This window comes from Xiphophorus couchianus, chromosome 24, assembly GCF_001444195.1.
Source record: "Xiphophorus couchianus chromosome 24, X_couchianus-1.0, whole genome shotgun sequence".
Lineage (NCBI taxonomy): Eukaryota > Metazoa > Chordata > Actinopteri > Cyprinodontiformes > Poeciliidae > Xiphophorus > Xiphophorus couchianus.
Window position 1 is genome coordinate 12,110,563 of NC_040251.1, and position 20,521 is coordinate 12,131,083.

Genomic DNA, 20,521 nt, shown 5'->3' on the forward strand with positions numbered 1-20,521 from the left:
CGTCTTCCAGCATAATCCAGCAATCAGTAATCTTAAGGTGTACAGAGAGGTATTATTAACTCCAGCTTCCTCCTATAGCTGCCCTCCTTATATCCAAGTCTTCCTAAGACATGTTTCATTCAAATATCTTAAATAAATTGGGTTAACTAGCAACTCAACCAGAACTCCAGCCCGTTTGGTCAGCTGCTTTTACCGCTGTGCGTGCTGTACAATGGCTGCTGGAAAAGAGTTTTGTTGACTTACCATCCAGAAACCAGTTGATGCATTCTAATTGTCTGTGCAGGAGGCTCTATTAATGTTTTTCAAAGATGTACAGTTGTAGAATTGCACATAAGTTTGCAGATGTTTTCACATGCGAGTGTAAACGTTGAGTTGAGGGGCGTGACCTGCAGTAGCTTATTTGGATCTAAAGTGACAGAGGCCCTAAAACAGCTCAAAATAGGCAGAACCGAGCAGACTAAAATTTCATTATCTAAGAACAATAAGGCCCTTAGACCTATCCAAACTTGTTCAAGGAAGTAGGTTGGATTGAAGGTAAAACAATCATTTGCATTTTACCTGAGAAAGCCCAGTCAGCATTTGTCATCATATGTCAATAACTGAAAACAACCACTTGCTTTTTGACACATGACGTATGGAAAGGGGGAAAAGGCATGAAGAGACACGGTATTCCTGAACCGCTGTTTCAATAAGCGCTCTGCTGTAAGGCAGCGTGTGTTGACTCAGACTTTGCACAGTCACTTGGAAAGACCTGACTCTCCTCAATTTCAGGAATTTCCTGATCCTCGCAGGCCCCTAGCAGAAAATCGTCTGCAGGCTACGAGCCATGGGCCCTCCCTCCACTCCCACCCTCAGCTGGCCTGGGAAGTTCCAGGTTAATAACTAAACTGAGGACGCATGCTGGAAGAGTCAGCAGGGAAGGGCAGATGTACTTTTTGGACTGCTTCAGATTGTAGACTCAGCATTGTCCGCTGTTAATCTGAGAGCGGAGACTCTTTCCACAAAGCTGTCACAAATTAGTTAGGAGAAAGAAGAAAATCATTTTGTACGGCCTGGCGTCCAATATGTCACTCGAGATGTTTATGTTTACAACAGAACAATACCCCTAACCACAACTTACATGAGTCATGGCAGTCCTGTCACATCAGACTTCAGTTTCACTAGAAACAAGCGTGGCTTTGAAAGGACTTCCGGCGCTTGGCTACACCTTGATTGTAGTTTTCCTACAGCTAGTTCTAACTTGCTGGTGTGTTTGACGTCAGACCAACACTGTTGGGAGTGCTATTACTCACTAAGTTGCATTCTTGAACAGCACGTACCAGCGCATCCTTCTTTCCCAAACAGGAAGTTCTCGCCAAGACGGTTGCTAAATCATCTGTGCTACACCCCAATGCGGTGGAGTTTCCTCAAGCAGACGCAGCAACCTGTCTCTGGACAAGTTCATCTTCTGTTTTTCCTTCCAAAGTTCACCCACCCGGCCCCCAGCTCCGCGTTACGTTCAGCCTTACATCTGTTTGTATAAAACCCACATTGGGGACCAAAAAACGAAAAAAACGAAAGTGTTTATCTATTTCACCTGTTTCAAGAGCGGCCAGAATAAATATTGGAATATAAAGTCCAGGTTTTAGAGGCAAGGACATTTTAATTTAAATAATAGAAAAAAAGAAAACGGAATGAATACTAGAAATGAATGGAAAGTGTGACAAACAGGCCAACACTTCAGCTCATGCTAAAAAAAACCAAAACATTTTCTTACTGCAAAACAGAAGGTTGTTTTGCAAGCATATGTACAAAAGACGAAAACAGGAAAGAATCCAAACCAGAACAGAATATTATTTGACAGCAAGAGGTCGTTTGTACAGCTCAATAGAGCCACCGTGTGGCGAATTCAAAGCATTACATCTTGAACTTCAGGAAGAATTTAAAACAATATTGCCCCCCGATGGAGTCGGTAGGTTAGAGCCAGTATGGCAGGCCGTTTTAACATAAAATCGGCTTCACAACGTTGCCGTTCCAGATATCTGAAATTAGTTATGAGATCACATATTTTACGGAATATGTATCAGGGCCATTGAGGGGGAAAAAAAATATTACGTTTTTCTCAGAATTCTGACTTTTGATCTCAGAAGTTCAAAGTCAGAATTATATTTTTTGTGTGGCACTAACCCTCTTCCGGAGATATTAGTTAGTCTAGACATCTCTAATTATATTCTGACTTAGAAAAACACTTAATTGAAATATCTGATTTCTCAAATTTGCCATTGAGATATGCTGAAAGGCATTTGTAATCTGTCAAACTTGTAATCGACTTGTAAGAACAATTCAGAGTTTAAATTTAATGCAGGTATCTTATATTACCAGTTGGAGTTGTCAAAATGTAGTTGCACCTTGTCAAAACAATTTTTTTAAACAACTGGAATGTAATTACAGATGGCAAAACGAAACCGATTTTATGGTAAGGGTTGCCATACCCGGGAAACCACAGAGAGAAAACTACAAGCCAATCAGAACCTGTCACTACAAACCACGTGAGAACGTTCTGGCTGCTTATTGGTCAGATGTGTCCGGCGGGAAAAAGCGCATGTAAAAGCAGAAGCTGTGTTCCGAGAAAAACAGATACCTTTTTGACATAACTAATTTATTTCTGAGTGCTTTTAAAAACTAAATTATAAATGTAATTCTTAAAAACATGTGGTACACAAAATAGGTTTCCATTTCTGAACAGCTATTTTGCATTCGTCTTAGCTCTGGTCGATGTAAGTATACCACATACATCGACCTACTTTTACTCAAACATAAAACATTCAACTCAAATAATAAAATAATCAACCCCAAAAACTTCGAAACTCTTGTCTTATGAAAACGCAAAGGTGCAAAACCTTTTATGTTTTATATCTACAATCATACAAAATTGTACTTTAGTTGATCATGGAGCAGATAACTTTAAAAAAGGAAGCAAAGTTTGTTTTAAAACACTTTTTGCAGCAATATTTTTAATTGATATTAAGGAATTATTGACTTAAAACAAGCTCCAATATCTTGTAAGTTATTTTAGTTTTATTTCAAATGTGTGAAGAAACTAGAAACTAGACAAAAACACCTAGATGCTTTTGCAGTGTAGAGAAACCCGATGAATGGGAGAGTTGACAATGTTTCCTCATATAAATCTGAAGAAAAACAGGACATTTGTTTCCTTTGTTTTCTTTATTAAAAATGAAAACAACAAATGTAAATAAAAAAATACGTTTCTAAGCTCAGCATACGTATAGAAAATGGGAAAACGTGGTGCAATTACTGCACAGGTGCTGAGGTTTTAATCTGTTAAAGCAGAAAAAGAACTCGGCACACTTAAAACCTGATCTGAAATATATATATATGCTTATATATAAATTTAATAAGGGTGTGTCCTGCAGCCAGGACGTTCATACATTCTAAGGAAAGGTACAGCTGTCGGACAAAGTACTGAACTCTGTCTCGTCCCAAAGGTAAACGAATGGTAGCAGCTCAACTAATCTCTTATTTGGACAAATCCGTCGATTCACAAACGCAACATGCTTTAAAAAAAACCAAAAACAACTAACAATCATACAGAACACGGCCAGCTCAGGCTCACACCATGACACGATGAAAAATCACAGCAGTGCATCATTTTCATCCCTGTGCTGGTGTTTGATTCTTTTTTTTTGGTTAGTTTTAAAATCCCTGGTCCCACGCTCAACCTCAGAGACCTACACATACCTCTCTACAAACTAAAATATCACTGAAAAGTTAATTTAGCTCAGTAATTCAGTTCACAAAGTGATAAATATAAAGTATTTCATTTGATTAACTTTCATGACGAACTGGTAAAAACTAGTGATTCACGATATATCGGCACAAACATCAGTATTGGCCAATTTTAGTCATTTTATAACATATCTGTCTGCCCGATAAATAAAACCTGGCCGGTATCAAAAACCAATATTTGCTTTCATCTTGTTGGCATTCATTTCTGTCAAAACGGTACAGAAATATTTATAATATCAGTAAATACTGTATATCAGCAAGATTAGTATCCGATGTAGATATCGTCCGAAATTTTTGCCTCTGTGCATCCCTTGTAACACCCCCAAAACTCAGGTTCAAACCGCACAATTACTGAGACGACTCCTATCTTGCAAAGTCATTGGCACATGGTTAGGTTGGAAAGTTAGGTGGAAGGAAAAAGAGTGGTAGAAAATGTGCACAAGCAAGTCTAAAGTCAGAGCAGAAATCTTTGAAGACTTTAGAGCCCAATGATAAATTCACACGACCAAAGCCTCAACACGGAATCTATGAAGTCAAGAAGAACTAAATCCTGATGTTAAAGTATTTTCTTTAAAACCTTGGCAGAGCCACAGGCTCATCTTACATCACATATGAGTTTGGCTTTTTGAACTGAATTACTGAGATGAACAAACGTCTTAATGATATTTTCATTTACGTAAAAGGACACCACACGTCCTTTTTTTATTGCTGGCAAGTTGGGTGTGAGCTACTCTGACCTTTCGCTTGCTTTACAAGGCATGTCAGGTACCTTCAGGTGAGGTTTTTACATTAACTGTGAAACTACGGATAGTATGTAGAGCCATGTGTTGTGATCCATCTCAGGATAAAAATAAAATAAAATAAAAAAATAACACGATTCTGCCTGGAAACTGGAGACACGTCACCCAAAGAAAATGCATCTAGTACGTACTGTAAATGCTGCATTAATAGATAGTTCCCACAAGACCGGACGCAAGTTACCCCGGAATGCGCCATCTTGGTAGGCGACCGGTAAACAGAATTACCGATGCTTAAATTAGTCTTTTTGCGTGATCAGATCAAATTGTTTTTCCTCTGGACATTAACCAGCCACTGGTTCGACTTCCCTTTTGGAAAAACCTTCAGTTTTACTTTTGGGAAGTAAAGCTTACATTTATGTTTGCAAGAGTTTTTGCAAACAATGTTTATGGGCGACGCCATGTTAAAGTACAGACTTCTTAACTTCTTAACCTTTTCCCAAATAACTGGAACACAGCATGAGTAGCAAAGTTTGCTCACCTTAACAGGATGTAATGAAAACTTCTTTACTGTTTTATCGCATTTGAATTTACACCCTTAAATGTAATAATATCCAAACATCGTTTACATCACCTACGCATAATTAATAAAGTGTTAAAGCTGCCTCTGTACTATCAAGATGGTGGCAGAGCACCAGGCTGTAGGAAGTGTGACGTCATGTGGGAACTATCTACATTTTTAACCGAATAGATTCACAAACGTACAAATATTAGGGCCATACTAAGAAAAAAATAAAATTACAAGAGTAAAGTCATGTTACAATAATAAAGTCGTAATATTTTGAGAATAACGTCATAATATTGCAAAAATAAAGTTGTAATATTAAAAGAATAAAGTCATAATGTTACGACTTTATTCTTGTAATTTTATGACTTTAGTCTTAGCCATTTTTAAATTATTTTCTAAGAGTGGCCCTAATATCCCGTCGTACAAAGGAATACAAAAAGTATAACTAGTGTGCAGAGATCATTCAAAATCCACACTTTCATTCATAAACTCTGTGTGAACAAAGCTTCTCCCTTAGTGACTTGTTTTCAGTCCAGCTTGATCAAAATCATGATCTGTTACTAAACGTGTTTAGGATAAAAATGGAAAAACATTCAAAGGTGTCATTTTGGTAAATAAGAAAGAAGAAGCGTGTAAATTAGGCAGAGGTGCTCAATGCAAACCCCTTCGCCTTAGCAGACTGACGTCTGTTTTATGTTGCGTCTGCGTTTGGGTCGGCGCACGCACACACTCACATTCCCCCCCCCCTCACACACACACACACACACACACACACACACACGTACATACGTTTATTTAGGATGTGGCACCTGAAAAAGCGAGGCCCTGAGCGTTGGAGATGGCGTACACACAAAGAAGGTTTTGGGTAAAGGGAGGCAGCCGACCGTTTACAACATGATCACAGGCGAACCGCGTCGACGTAGGCTGACCGGCCAGCCGAGTCCACATCATGGAACAAAAGAAAAAAAGACGACAGGAAGGAGGAAGGACAGACATCAGTGGAAATAGACGCGATAGAAAACGTAAGCGCTGAGGGCCAGCGCCGTGCCCAGGCACACGTGGGCCGTCAGAGGGGACCAGGTTCCCTTCTTCTGCTCTGCTTCATCCGTCTCCTCCTCCGCCGCCGCCCCCTGCTGGGTTTTCCTCGGAGGGTCGGAGGTCAGGTCTTTGATTCCCACAGGCCCGTACCGTCTGTCCGGAGGCGGCTCCGGGGCGGCTGGGTTTCTGTTCCTCAGCTCTGTGTCTGCTGTAGACCTGAAAGACCAAACCAGAGGGACAGCAGAACAAAGGTTTAATTTCCCTTTTAGGCGATTATGATGGTAACTGTCCACTTCAGTTGTTATAAAAATCTAATATCACTTAAAAGATATTTGACTTGGTAATTTAATTTAATCTTCTGTCTCTTTAAAAACTCCTGCTCTTTCTGAAACTTTGCTTTCAGCACGCCATCACAACAATGCTCCTCCATGATGCCATTTACAGCCGTTCTTAGCTGAGCAGACTCATAATGCCAGCAGGTATTACAGGTGTTTAACATACATTAAAGAATCAAAGCAAAACTCCATGTATGTTTTAGATGAGGGGGCAGCATTATGACATTCCCCTCCTTCCACAGTCACTTTCCCACTTGTGGTAAATCTCACGAGAAAGTTTGTAAACGGCTTCATGGAGAAACGTTGTGATGAAGGCGAAGTGCCAGAAAGAGCAGGAGCTTCTTAAAGAGACAGAGTCCCAATTTCAAAGTTAAGTTTGATGACATGCAGCATTTTTTTAATAACAGCTGAAGGTGATGCAATTACCTGATTCTGCTATAAAATGAAACGATTTGCCTAAAAAACACCGGCACTTTAAACAGTTCGGAAACAGCATTATAAGATTTCGTATGATATTAGGAAAACATGCGATAGTATTAGAGAAAGTCCTGACTAAATCTACAGATAATTACAACATGTTACTTCCTTACATAGAGACTTAGTGCGGAGTCAATGATTTACTAAAAAAAACTTCCTTTGTGAAGCGTCTGCTTCTTTACTAAAAACATATAAATGCTGCATTAACCATAAAGTTGAGCTTGAGTCTAAATAATTATCCAACATTTATTGGGGTCCAGGCACTTCTTCATGATATGTAAAATATTGAGATCACAATAAATGTGCATTATATAAATCATATACAGTACATAGATATGTAGATATAGAAGTGGTCACTGAAGACAGATAAATGATGCAGCATCGTTTCCTCTTAAGCTTTACAGGAGGAGCAAAGAGTGTTTGATTTGTTTTCCACGCAGCTTCTCCATTTTGGTTTCATTTCTGTCTGATGAATAATGACAACGTAAAATCTGTTGTGTGTTTCTGAACACTTGTGGTTAAATTTAAATCAACTTTCGTATGATATTAGGAAAACATGCGTTAGAGAAAGTCCTCACTAAATCTACAAATAAGTACAACATGTTACTTCCTTACATAGAAAGGAAGTAACATGTTGTAATTAAAACCTGATAACGATCAAACCGTTTTTATTATCATGACTTGATATGTTAAACCTAATTTCATTATTTTTTATGTAAGTTACAAAGTGGCTCTGATGGGGAACAATAACACTTTACAGGTTATTAGCTTTGTTTATTTCAAACATAGTCAGAATATCATAATATAAAATTTTGATAACTGTTTGAAAATGAAGTATAAACTTTTTTCATATGTCTTACTTTTTACATATTGCTCTTTATTTGAAGAAAAAGTATATATACAAACTTTTTATACAAAAATCTGATTGTTTCAACAGAAAGTTAATTTAATTCCGTTTTAATTTCTATTTTAGTTAAGTGTGGTTACTATGACTTACAGCTTAAAATTTTAGCTTCTCACACACAAAAGACTAATTTAAAATGTCAGCAGAAAGTCACTAAGTATCACTGCAAACAAACAAAGCTGGCTTAAAACAAAGTGTATTGAAGGAAAGTTAAGTGGAAGGAAAACATCTGGTGGAAAAAAGCATCAAGTGGACTTTAAGAAAACATTTTTGTCAAAAACCCACAAAGACGACTATTCGTCACAGGAAGTGTCGTGATTCGTCGATGTCAGAATCAAATTTAAAATCTTCGCCACTAGTTTCCTCATAGTATTCTTATCAAAACAACAAAGATAAACCATCTCAGGTGCAGCCGCCTCTCTAACCATCTATTGTCCTTACTGCTGCTACTCTTTGTGTCAAAAATGACTTCATGCGTCTTGTCTATGTTTGCTGATTGGCCCACAAAGCCTGCCAATGGCGAACCAAATTTAATTAACATTTCCAAAAATATTCTGATTCAGTAGTTTTCAAAGTGAGGGTCGTGGCCCCCTGAAGGGCCACCAGAAGGTCTTAAAGGGGCGTAAATAAAAAATTGACTGAATTGAAATTTTTGTAATCAAAATCTAGTTTATTGTTCCAATTAATATAAAATATATTCAAAAATAATTTGTTGAAATGTTACTTCCAGGTTCTTGTTTCTGATTGGTTGCTCTTTAAACTAGCGTAGCTACTGTAAAATTTACAGAAAAAGACTGAAGTATGTAATAATTATTGAATAATAAACAATCAATCAATTAATTAATCGCACGATAAATTAAAACAAGCTCAATAATTTCCATTTGTATGATTTATTGTTTTTGTTGTTTCTACCAACAACGACAATTTTGTTTTGCAGAGGCTTCATAATTAATTTTATTTGTTGTTTTGCTTATTTGTTTTGGATATTTAAAATATCTTCCAGTTCCGGTGTTAAATATTCATTCAAATTTAAAGTTTATTTACCTTTGAGAATGTGTTTTTGCATTATATTATGTCTTTAAAATGGCCTCAAAACAACAATATTATAATTTATCGCAATAACTTATGAGACAATTTAAAATTTGTTACCATGGCAGGCCTATTGAACAGTGAATAAAAAGTTTGTGAACCCCTGCACTAATTTCCAGAATTAAAGTAGATCTGAACCAAGCAGCAGAACGAGATTCTCAGATTACAGAGCTGCCATCTTTTTAAATCTTATCTATTCTGCATTTGGCCGCCTCGGTTCCTGCAAATCAGTCCGACTTGAGAAACAGGTAGACCGGGAAAAAACAGAAATAAAGAAAAACGAGTGTGATAGATGCATGCACCCATGATGGCATTAAAGAAAAACGGTCCTGAGGAAAGGAAAGAAGATTATGAGGCAGATCACCTGAATTAAACTGACTCTGGGTGCCTTAGTTGGAATAAATCTGGATTGAGCGCCACAGTTTATTTATAATATTTTAATTCACACTCCAGATTTAGAGCTGCTACTAAAAGAAATAAAATAAGTCTGTTTGGGTATTTTCTAAGTAATTTCTACAGACAAGAACAAACCCTTAGTAATAATTTACTCAAACTTCACCAGATAATGGTGATTTAATGCAAAAAGAAAAACTCTGCGTCTCAATAAATAAGAATATTATTGATTATTATATCAGAAACTCAATTTCACAATGTAAAAAGTGAAACTGATGGTTCCTTACACACACAGAGTGACATATTTCTGTTCATTTTCATTTCAATGATAAACACAATGATGAGGAAGTGCAGACATGAAAGTTATCCAGCAGCTATTTACCTCCCGGCACGAGCCACAAAAGGTCATTTCCAAAGAAGCCTGTTGTTCACAAACCGCAGTGTCCAAGCATTTCCATGGAAAGTTCAGTGGAAGGAAGAAGTACCAAAGGAAGATGGTGTAGCAATTTTAAGCAGAGTTGCGTCTAAAGAATAAGCTACAAAATTATTAAAAAGTTGATTAATTTTGGTAATTTAACCCCAAAATATATAGGTTCTCTACACACTGTTTTTGTTCATTTGGACAAATTTTGCTAAACTTTTATTACAGGAATGTTATATTATCTAGTGATAATGTTATGGGCACAGAGACCCGCCACAAGCCAACAAGGCCATTTCCAAAAAAAAACTTGCTGCTGTAAAAAACGGCTGTATCCAAGCATTTTTATAGAAAGTTAAGTGTAAGGAAAAAGTGCTACGACCATGTAAGGGCCTAAACAAAACATGAAAGTTGTCCCACAGACAACTGCACAAGCTAGAAAAGATATATTCCAAATAAACTTGCTGCAGCCAAGAATTTCCATAGAAAGTTCAGTGGAAGGAAAAAGTTTGATTTAAAAAAAGTACCAAAGGAGGATGGCGTACTAATTTTAACCACAGCCACATCTAAAAATAAACCCCAATATCATTAAAAAGGTGATTAATTTCAGTACTTTCACCCAAAAATATATTAGGTTCATAACTTACATGTAGACGATTTTGGCTTAAAGTAAATTATCGTTGAATTACAAGTTTCTTTTTTTCTAATTAAATTTAAAAATAACTCTGAAGATTTCCTAAGTTATTGAGATGCATGTGTAGATTTTTAGGCCCGTATTTCGGATGTTTACCTCAGTTGGGAAGTTTCCACACGGTGGAGGAAGTCTACGTCATCTGGGAAAAAACATGGCTGCACTCGGCCATTGTAAGGGTCTCTGGGAGGAGGAAGAGGAGGCGGCGGGGTGAACTCTGGAGGATCATCTTCCTCATTCGACAGCTCTTTCCATGACTCCTTAGAAAAAAAACAGAAATATTCATGTTATTTTTATTAATTTAAGAAAACATCTTTAAAAAAACTCAGAAGGGAAGAAGAACCTGCCTGGAGAGAAGTGTCTCCTTTGATGTACTTGGCACCTTCAATCACAGCGAGGTAGGAGAAGCGAAGCTGGTCTGGCGTTTGTATCAAACCCATTCGATAACGACGCATCTCCAGCAGCACTTCACGGATCTGCACCGAAGACGGGTCTTTACGGAGAGACATCTGTAAAAATAACAGAAATACACCGCTTTTACGTCTGTAAAAGTAACATTTATACGTCACTTTTACATCTGTAAAAATAACATTTAAACACTGCTTTTACGTCTGTAAAAGTAACATTTAAACACTGCTTTTACATCTGTAAAAATAACATTTAAACGTCACTTTTACATCTGTAAAAGTAACAAAAACGCCTTTTTAGATTTGTAAAAATAACATTTAAACACTGCTTTTACATCTGTAAAAATAACATTTAAACACTGCTTTTACATCTGTAAAAATAACATTTAAACATCACTTTTACATCTGTAAAAGTAACAAAAACGCCTTTTTAGATTTGTAAAAATAACATTTAAACACTGCTTTTACATCTGTAAAAATAACATTTAAACACTGCTTTTACATCTGTAAAAATAACATTTAAACACTGCTTTTACATCTGTAAAAGTAACATTTAAACACTGCTTTTACATCTGTAAAAGTAACAAAAACGCCTTTTTAGATTTGTAAAAATAACATTTAAACACTGCTTTTACATCTGTAAAAATAACATTTAAACACTGCTTTTACATCTGTAAAAATAACATTTAAACACTGCTTTTACATCTGTAAAAATAACATTTAAACACTGCTTTTACATCTGTAAAAATAACATTTAAACACTGCTTTTACATCTGTAAAAGTAACATTTAAACACTGCTTTTACATCTGTAAAAGTAACAAAAACGCCTTTTTAGATTTGAAAAAAAAAACATTTAAACACTGCTTTTACATCTGTAAAAATAACATTTAAACGCTGCTTTTACATCTGTAAAACTAACATTTAAACACTGCTTTTACATCTGTAAAAATAACAAAAACGCCTATTTAGATCTGTAAAACTAACATTTAAACACTGCTTTTACATCTGTACAAGATAACAGCTAAACAGTTTTCAGACTAACTGAAATAATAGCTAAATACCATTTTACGTCTGTAAAAATAACAGCAAAAACATTGTTCTTACATCTGTAAAAAATAACAGAAATATGCAGTTCTTACATCTGTAAAATTAACCGCAAAATGTTTTACATTTGTAAGAATAACAGCAAAACAGCCATCTTAAATTAGTAAAAATAATAGCAAAATGCAATTTTTACATCTGTAAAAATAACAGAAATATGCCTAAATTACATTTGTAAAAAAAAAATTTTTTAAAAGCAGCAAAACAACATTTATATTTCTGTAAAAACAACAGGTAAAAGCAGTTTCTAGACTAAAACTTTGTCTTGTTCTATTGAAAACATTAAATTACGACTCTGTTGACGAGTCTATACAAACCAAAAGGAGGCAGGTGTCCACGAGACAGAAGGTCCCGGAGCGTCCGATCCCAGCGCTGCAGTGGACCACCACCGGCCCGTGCTCCGCATTCAGACAGCCCGACTCGCGCACCTTGAAGAGGAAGTTGAGGAAGGAGGCTGGAGACTCTGGGACCCCAAAGTCAGGCCAGGTCGTGTAGTGAAAATGTAAAATTTCACGCGTCTCCTGAGTCTGCAGGGGCAGATCAGAGTGAAAACGTTCAGAAGAAATCCAGTGAATGAATGAATGAAGGACTTTTTTTCTTTTTTTTTTGCTATGCAAATTATTTCTCAGAACTGAAAATGGCAAAGAAAAGCTGCAGTTTCAGCAAATGAAACTGAGAAAACATGGATAAGAGAAGCAAAAAGATGAAAATTTGTTTCATATGATGTTTCAGTTCTTCAGTGATCAGCTCACATACGACTTTATAGGAACGAACAACAGGGTTTCTGCAGGCTTAACCAACTCAAATTTAACACTTTTTAAGACTATTATGAATTATATTTAAGGATGGGTGTTAGTGGCAGCGCCCCCCATTTTCTGGGAAGCTTCAGCCGGGCCAGCGGATCAAAAATGTGACATTTCTGCAGTCTATCTGAGGCTCCTAGAAGCAGCTTCCTGCTTAACCCCCAAAGAGCCGAGCTTTTTTTTAACAAAATCCACGTAGCATCGTACGGGTTAGCAACAGCTAGCAGCTATTTAGCAGCAGCCTCAACGACGACGAAGTATTAGAGACATAGTGAGAAAAAAATCAAATAAAATAATGAAAATTAAGTCAAAATATTGTGAGAATAAAGTCAAAATATAAAAAAAACTGTAATTTAGTTCTAGTATTAATCTTCTATAACATTATTCTCATAATTTTATATAATTTTTATTTTCTAGGATCCGTCGTAACGTCTGTGGCGACTCAAACTACACAGAAAACTACACAGAATACACAAAATTTTATTTTTCTAAATTAATTTTCAATCTTTTATTTTAGAAACAGGAGTTTAAGACTTCCTGATTATGCACAGACACCTCAGCAACAACAAAAGCCATCATCACGATGTAGATTAGCATCATTAGCAGCTGGCATGGAGCTTCTAGACTCATTCTGATAATCGTGAGGAACAACTCACAGACAGATTTTCCAGCTCCAGCTGTCGGACTGTGTAGTACGATTTGATGTCCTCTGAGACGAGAGTGACCTTGAAGTTGGTGTCTTCAAAGATGACATCTTTCTCCTCTCTTTGAGGCCAATATTGGGCACATTTGATCTGAACCCAAAGGAGAATGCAGGTTATACACAAGAAACCTGAAGAAAAGGAAATGCAGAGAGACGGAGAGTTGATTTGAAAGCCAGCTGGTGCTTACAGAGCCTTTCTCTATGACCCGGTTCAGCATCACGACTCCGCGGGTCCTCTGCTCCCAAACCATCTCCCAGAAATGACCACATGTACTTGGAAGGGGTCCCTAAGAACAAACGACAGAAAAAACAACCATTTCACGACGTAAAATGGCAAATATGAAGGTCTTGTCTGATCATAAACCCTTTTGGATTTAGTGTTTTTACGAGAAGCCTTTATTTGCCTAATTTTATGCATTTGATTTATGAAAGCAGGCATTGTTTCTTTTGTGTGAAATTTTAATCAAACTTTTAGTTTCTGTTTAACACAAAAAGGAAAATGAACGAAAACACTGATCCGAATCGGTAACTAAACTAAGTCCTCGGTTTGGGGTGGGCATTTATTGTTTATCATGAAAAACTTCTTATCATGATAAGAATTTCGATGTATTATTGTCTCAATAAATTTCACTTAAAAATATCAAGTGAACAAGTATTATTGAAAATTTCATTTTTACCATTTTCTCCACTGTTTGTTTCACAAAACTATCAAATATCAGTAAATTCAAAAATATGACTTAATGCAGTTAGTGTGTGCAGTTTAGTGATATAAATCACACTTCTTCAAGTGGCGTCCTGAAGAACGTTTTTAAATGGAAATGCTTTTTGGGAACAGTATTTGTGTTTGTGGCGCTACGAATGCTATGCCATACAGTTACCAAAAAAAGCAATAAATAGCTTTTCTGCCAAAAACATTTTCATTATCACAATAATATTCTTAAATTCACTTGAGAAAAAGAAGACGAGTTGTTGTGCCAATTACAACAAAGTTCTGCAATGAGCTGGGCACAGGCAGCGAGAGCAGCAAAAAAAAATAAATAAAGCGGAGAGACGCCTGTAGAACTCAACTCCAAACTATTAGTAGAAAATCCACTTGTTTGTTGATTTTTCCCTAAAGTACATCTAAATATTTTAAAGAAAATGCAGCTTGTGAAGCTAAAATACCTAGCATGCATCTTGACACACTATTGGCTGGCGTTTGCAAAGCAGCCAATCCATGAGCTCCATTTAAGTTTCTTGGCGCTGATTGGCTGAACCTCCAACAGTGGCGATGAGGAAGAAAGTAGATGTTAGCTTCTGTGCTAGTGCTAACACAGTTTCCAGTGCAGGTATTAATACATATTTGGTGTTTAAACTATTGAAATACGCATTTTTAGAGGGGACTCGAGTATTCACAGATATTAAATATTCGCGGGTTCGCAGGAGTTCACTGTATTAACCAAGAAAGTTGTTACATGATTTCCTGTAAAATTGTATAAATTACTTTAAATTGTCCAAGTCAGCTTCCATTTATTGTAAATGAGGCTGGTTCAAACACAATCTGATAGAAAATAAACCAAAAACTACAAATATGGCAGCAAGAACCAACATAAAACCTGCAAGACCAAAAAAGTTAAATATTTTTATACATGTTTCAGGGTTTAAAAGTTACAAGCGCCCCATGAGAAAGGAAATGCCCACAACCTGTTCAGCTAAATTTGAAGATGGCTCTGATCTAATCCAGGATACAAATCAGGTCCAGATTAACCTAATATCTAAATAATCTGAGTCTCAGATTAACCTCGACTCCTAATAAGTGTTGTTGGTGACTCTGGTTTTACTCCTCGGTTAGTCGTGAAGTCGGATCTTTCACTTTTTATGACTTCCAGAGCAAAAAGAAATGTCTGCAGCTTCCTGTCCATCTGTGTCATGTGACACTGTGTTCAGATATCCGCACACAGCTCCGAGTTTGGTGCTGCAGTTCAGACAGTCGTTAAATTTTACAACCTTAACAGCAAACCGACGACTCTATGACGCAGGAAAACAAATTTCTTCCACACACAACTAACTGGAACTGAACTGAAACAGGTTACGAACCAAATCATCAACAAGCCAAATCAAAACATGCAGCATGCTAATGTTAGCCTAGCTCAGGATCTGTAACCTTTATGACCTAAGCAGGCATTTTGTGAAATCAAAAAAAAGCTTGCCACAAATGTCACAACTTTTTTTTTTTTTAAAGTATCTTATACATTTAGAAAAGAAAAAAATATATTTTTAGGATTCAAAATAAAGACAAATAAAGCTTTGCAAAAGTAGATGGATATGTTTTTTTTCTCTGCGGTCTGGATAATGATGTAAAATTAAGCGTCCGCTCTGAGAAACATGGTGGTGGCAGCATCATGGCAGAAAAGTTTTCCAGCTCTAACCGAAGCACAATGTGGTCAGGGTACCTGAACAGAAATGCAAGCCACACTTTTTAGATTTTTATTTATAAATCATTTTTACCACCATGTTTCCTTCCTCTTCCATAATTATTTGTATTTGTTGTATTTTTACTTCCACAAAGTAAAGAATAGATTAGAATATTCTCAACATTCTTTGAACATAATACTGGAAAAGTTACAGTGTGTATTTTAAATGAAGTTCAATTTATTTTTATATAGAAGCACAACTAATATAATCTGAAAGAGCTTTACATGGCAAACAGATCTATATACAGAATTCAGTTCATGCACACCAAGAAATGTATGTGTAAAACCATACTACTATTTGGGATTAAACGATTAATCGATTATTGGAAAAACCTGTCAACTAATTTAGTGATCAATTAATCGCTAACTGGAGTACAGACTCAAAAAAATGCCTTTTGCTGTAAGAACAACACACTCAGAGCAGCAATTAAGCCAAGTCTGTACAAAAATCTCTATATTTTGCATGTAAGATTAAAAACAAAAGTTTGTAAATATGATTTACCAGAACTCCTAAAGTGGTCAAATTTAATCTTCACCTGGTTCAAATTCTGTTAAAAAACACAAATCTCCTATTAAGCACCATTTCCTACCCAATTATTAATCAGTAAATGCACAAATTAACCAACTAATCTACTAAATGATCAGGTGTGCATTAAAGAGATGCTGCTACTGCATTTCAATGTCAAATTTATTTATATAGCACTTTTAAAAAGGTTTAAAACTGCACCAAAGTGCTGTACAAAAATTATAATAGAATAAGTTGATGAAAAGAGAAAGAAATAATACTTATATATATATATATATATATATATATGATAAAATAATGAGAGTGATAATAAGTAAATAAAGTAAAAAAATAAAACATCACAACAGGAGAATTACAGTATCAGGCCTCAATTAAATGCCAAAGAATAAAAATTTGTTTTAAAAAGCGATTCAGGCAATAAAGTGTGAAATAAAATTTGTTTGTTTTGTTGCTTTTCTAATCTTGCATAAAAACACTCAAGTGGTAAAATGAAAGATCTGCACATTGTAAATGTTTTTATCCGATTAAATCAATTCATTGTCCAAATAATCATTAGTTGCAGCCAATATGTCACATAATCCAATGTATTCTTACATTTTACTGAAAGGTTTGCTGGTAGCTTTTAAATTACTGTCAGGCTGTGCAACATTACAGATAAGTTTTATTATAATACAAAGACATATTCTGAGTAAAGGCTACGCAGTGAATCTCCCTGGATGCTCACCTGAGTAAGAATATATTTCCTCTGCGCTTCTTCTGCAGTTATTAGGCTGGCGTTAATGTAGTCGTTTGGACCCAGCTGCAGGCAGATTCTGCTGTGGTCAACTGCAGAACGGAGAGAGAAAATAACAAAAGCAACAAGAAACTTCATCTGTTTTTTTTTTTTGCAATTTTAAATCGATAACAACCCTCCCACACAGCGTCCAACCCTGGCTGTGAGAAAAGGGCGTCGCTGGACGGACTAAAAACAGACACCGTGAGAATCTCACCCTGAGAGGTACCAGCTCAGGGAACGTTTTGAGATAAAAACGTAAACAGAACTACTTAGTTTCGGGTTCCTCATTTTCACATCTCGTTAAATGCGAATATGAAAAACCGTAACTATTTGCAACGCCGACTGCTCAATTTTGCACGGCTCATTCAGTGTGAAGAAAAAAGGAAACCGCCAAAGATCAAATTTTAAACTCTGTTAGCTGCTTAGTTTATTAGATAATAATGTTGAACAATAATATATACCCTGTATGATTAGGAGGAAACATAACAGTAGTTTAATGGAGAAAAGATAATGAAGCAATAAAGTATAAGAAGTGGATTTTCCTGTTTCCTATTAAATGATTTGGGAATTTTATTTCATTTCAACCAAGTTTTTAAAAACAAAACAAACAAAAAACAAGCAATCAGTATAACAAGAGAAAACATGAATACATAACCAAGAAAAAAATAATTAGCTTAGCACCACTTTTCTGTTTGAAAAAGAGTAGAAAGAAGCAAACACTAATTTAATGAAATATATTACTTACCGACTCTCATAACAAGACAAGAAAATCTACTAGCCTTTAATAATATAAATAATTCTAATACAACGTCAGAATAATTACCAACTCCTTGTTAATTTAACGCATTAGAAAACATAAACTTGGGTAAATTTTGTGTAAAATGATTTTTAAAATAGGATCAGGACTCTACCTTTAAATAATTATTACTCTGCCAGAGGAGAAACGGGAACAAGCAGCTGCAGCGATGTTATTAGTCAAATGAAAACATGAGGCGTCTCAGTTAGCATGGATATTTAAGTGTTTTTTTTTCTAAATCTGACCAGGTGAAGAAAGGTGTAGAGCAACTCACAGGGGCTGACGTCCCGGTAACGGTTCCGAGTCTTGTTTTCGGGAAATTTGGCAACCTTGCATGGTAATTCACAAGATTGCTGGCGAATGTCCTGTGGCAAAACAAACCAAAAAAGATGGTTGTGTGACTCTTAGTGTGACTGCAAGGTTTGAAAAATCCTGCAAAGAAAGTCTTGTGCAGGGGGGAGGAGGTTCTTCCTTCCTAAATTTTGTACTTGTCAAGTTTTTTCATGTTGAAGAAGTTTATGTAAAACATAGAAACGTGTAGCTCACAAGTTTACTAAACACTCATCATGGGTATGAATATATAAAATTTAGTCCTTCTGATATTTATTTTAACCATTCTTTTAACAGGGTGAGATGATTTTAACCATTAAAGTTCTGACACAGCCAGTTTATAAAGTCCCAATATACCCCAAAACATAAACCTCTAGTTATATAAATCTTTTACAAAGCAGAAATTTCCACAATAGATTGGCCTAGTTCAAGGCCTGTTAATTATCATGATTGATTGCAGCTTGTAGCTTCTCAATACATCATAAGCTGAATTAATCAATACTGAAGGCTATGGGCTATCTAAAATATTAAAGGTAAGATAAGGTGAGGTAATTTTATTTATGTAGCACATTTTCAGTAACAAGGCAATACATTGTGCTTAAACAAATGAATAGTCGTTTCTGAACTCATTCAGATGTGACACCAATGATGCAACAGAACCTCTACAACTGACCTCAACCAGGTCAAAAAGGTGTAAACTATGCATAGCTATCCGGAAAAATAATACGGTTTTTGTTTGTTTTTAAGCTACTTAAATTGTAAGATATATAATTATCTTACAAAACTGTTAGAATAAATAACTAAAAACCCCAAATTAATATAGCATCCACGGTTATTCACATGTAAAACGTGCATATGGCGAGAAAAAACAAGCCATTGGCTTTAGAGAAGGTTTCTGTTGATAGAATAAGATTATTAAATGAAATTAAAGACTACAAATTAAAGCTCTGTGATGGGACGTACTTCAAAATGCATACATACACCAATAACAAAACATAATAATAATAAGATTGTCCCTAAAACATGAAATCTTCGCCCTCGGCTTAATGTTTCCCCACCATGATCAGCACAGTTCAAACCTCATATACGGAGTTCCAAGTCCCATTTTCGTCGATTTCCCAAAACTCGGCTTCCATCGCTGCCGCCCGTTCTTGTTCCCGAACCCGAAAGGTAAAACCGCGGCTTCCCGGTAACAAAGCCGTAGTAAACTGTAGTTAAGCAATTTCCTGCGTTAGCTCCCAACTGTCCGGCTGCTGGTAGCTAGCAGTAGGGCTGCATAGATCGCTGCCTCGGCCTGTTCTTTAGCGGAAACACGCCGCTAGCTCCTTCTACGCAGCGCAGCTGCCGTCCTTGGCTGGCTAAAAGAGAGCAGAGTGTGGTTTTAGTAGAATTAGCAAGCTGTTCTGTGATATCCGAAGTTGATTTACAAGTTCTCGTCATATTCGGAGTACAACTCCATTAGTAGGAGGATCCGTTTACCATTCTTACAACAATGGCACAGACTGACGTGTGAGGGCGCGCGGAGGCATCTTGCTTCTGGAAAGAAAGGCGTTCGATTTGTGAGGGAGCGCGCACGCAGGTTTACGTTGAGTGGAAAGGTTACGTCGTCGTGTCCGCCATATTGGGAGTGGAAAGTTCGCTTTGAAGGCAATATGTTTGAAACCCGATTTGGAGAATAAACTTTATGTGTTTATTTTTATATTTAAAAAAATATATATAGATATATATATATATAAAAACATTATTATGTTTAATAACATATATCACTACATATGCCACATTTATTAAACGTAATATATGTTTAATTTACACCAGTATTGGTAGTATTATAATATTACAATAGTAATATTGGTAATGTACTACAATTATTATATATTGGCAGTATTGATAGTTTTATAATAATATTACTATTTGTAGTATTATAATAATATTAATAGCCAGTATTGCTGGTATTATAATACTACCAATATTAATATTATTATACAACCAATTGGATGTATTATAATACTGTTATAATTTAAACATATATTATGTTTAATATATGGCTCCTGGACATTAAGTATTACAATACTACCAATATTGGTAACATTATTAGCAACAGTGGTAGTATTATATATTGGTAGTAATACTACCAATAGTACTATTGATAATATTGTAATACTACAAATATTTATAATAATATATTGGTAG

The 20,521-nt window shown here is 35.9% G+C and overlaps 2 protein-coding genes across 3 annotated transcripts in view; one reads left to right on the plus strand and one right to left on the minus strand.

Moving 5' to 3' along the window:
• klhl12 (kelch-like family member 12) overlaps positions 1–20,521 on the plus strand; it is a 62,144-nt gene that overhangs the window by 26,816 nt on the left and 14,807 nt on the right. The window lies entirely within an intron of this gene.
• Positions 3,190–19,896, minus strand: ptpn1 (protein tyrosine phosphatase non-receptor type 1). Of its 2 annotated transcripts, XM_028010142.1 has the most exons (10): positions 19,811–19,896; positions 19,411–19,689; positions 18,276–18,366; positions 17,155–17,255; positions 13,640–13,738; positions 13,405–13,542; positions 12,263–12,472; positions 10,784–10,945; positions 10,536–10,696; positions 6,087–6,345 (listed from the first exon to the last, which is right to left on the minus strand). In XM_028010142.1, the coding sequence occupies exons 2-10, from the start codon at positions 19,465–19,467 to the stop codon at positions 6,087–6,089; spliced, it is 1,278 nt and encodes a 425-aa protein (XP_027865943.1). In that variant the 5' UTR covers positions 19,468–19,689; positions 19,811–19,896. The 2 variants fall into 2 exon arrangements, with proteins under 2 accessions (XP_027865944.1, XP_027865943.1); XM_028010143.1 differs by having other exon boundaries at positions 3,190–6,345; positions 19,411–19,883.

Excerpts from the sequence above, each read along its gene's own strand:
- ptpn1 (XM_028010143.1), bottom strand. The coding sequence starts at position 19,467 with ATGGAAGCCGAGTTTTGGGAAATCGACGAAAATGGGACTTGGAACTCC. Across the intron at positions 18,367-19,410 it reads CTTGGAACTCCGTATATGAG|GACATTCGCCAGCAATCTTG; the intron begins GTTTGAACTGTG and ends GTTTTGCCACAG. Across the intron at positions 10,946-12,262 it reads TGGACACCTGCCTCCTTTTG|ATGTCTCTCCGTAAAGACCC; the intron begins GTTTGTATAGAC and ends TTATTTTTACAG.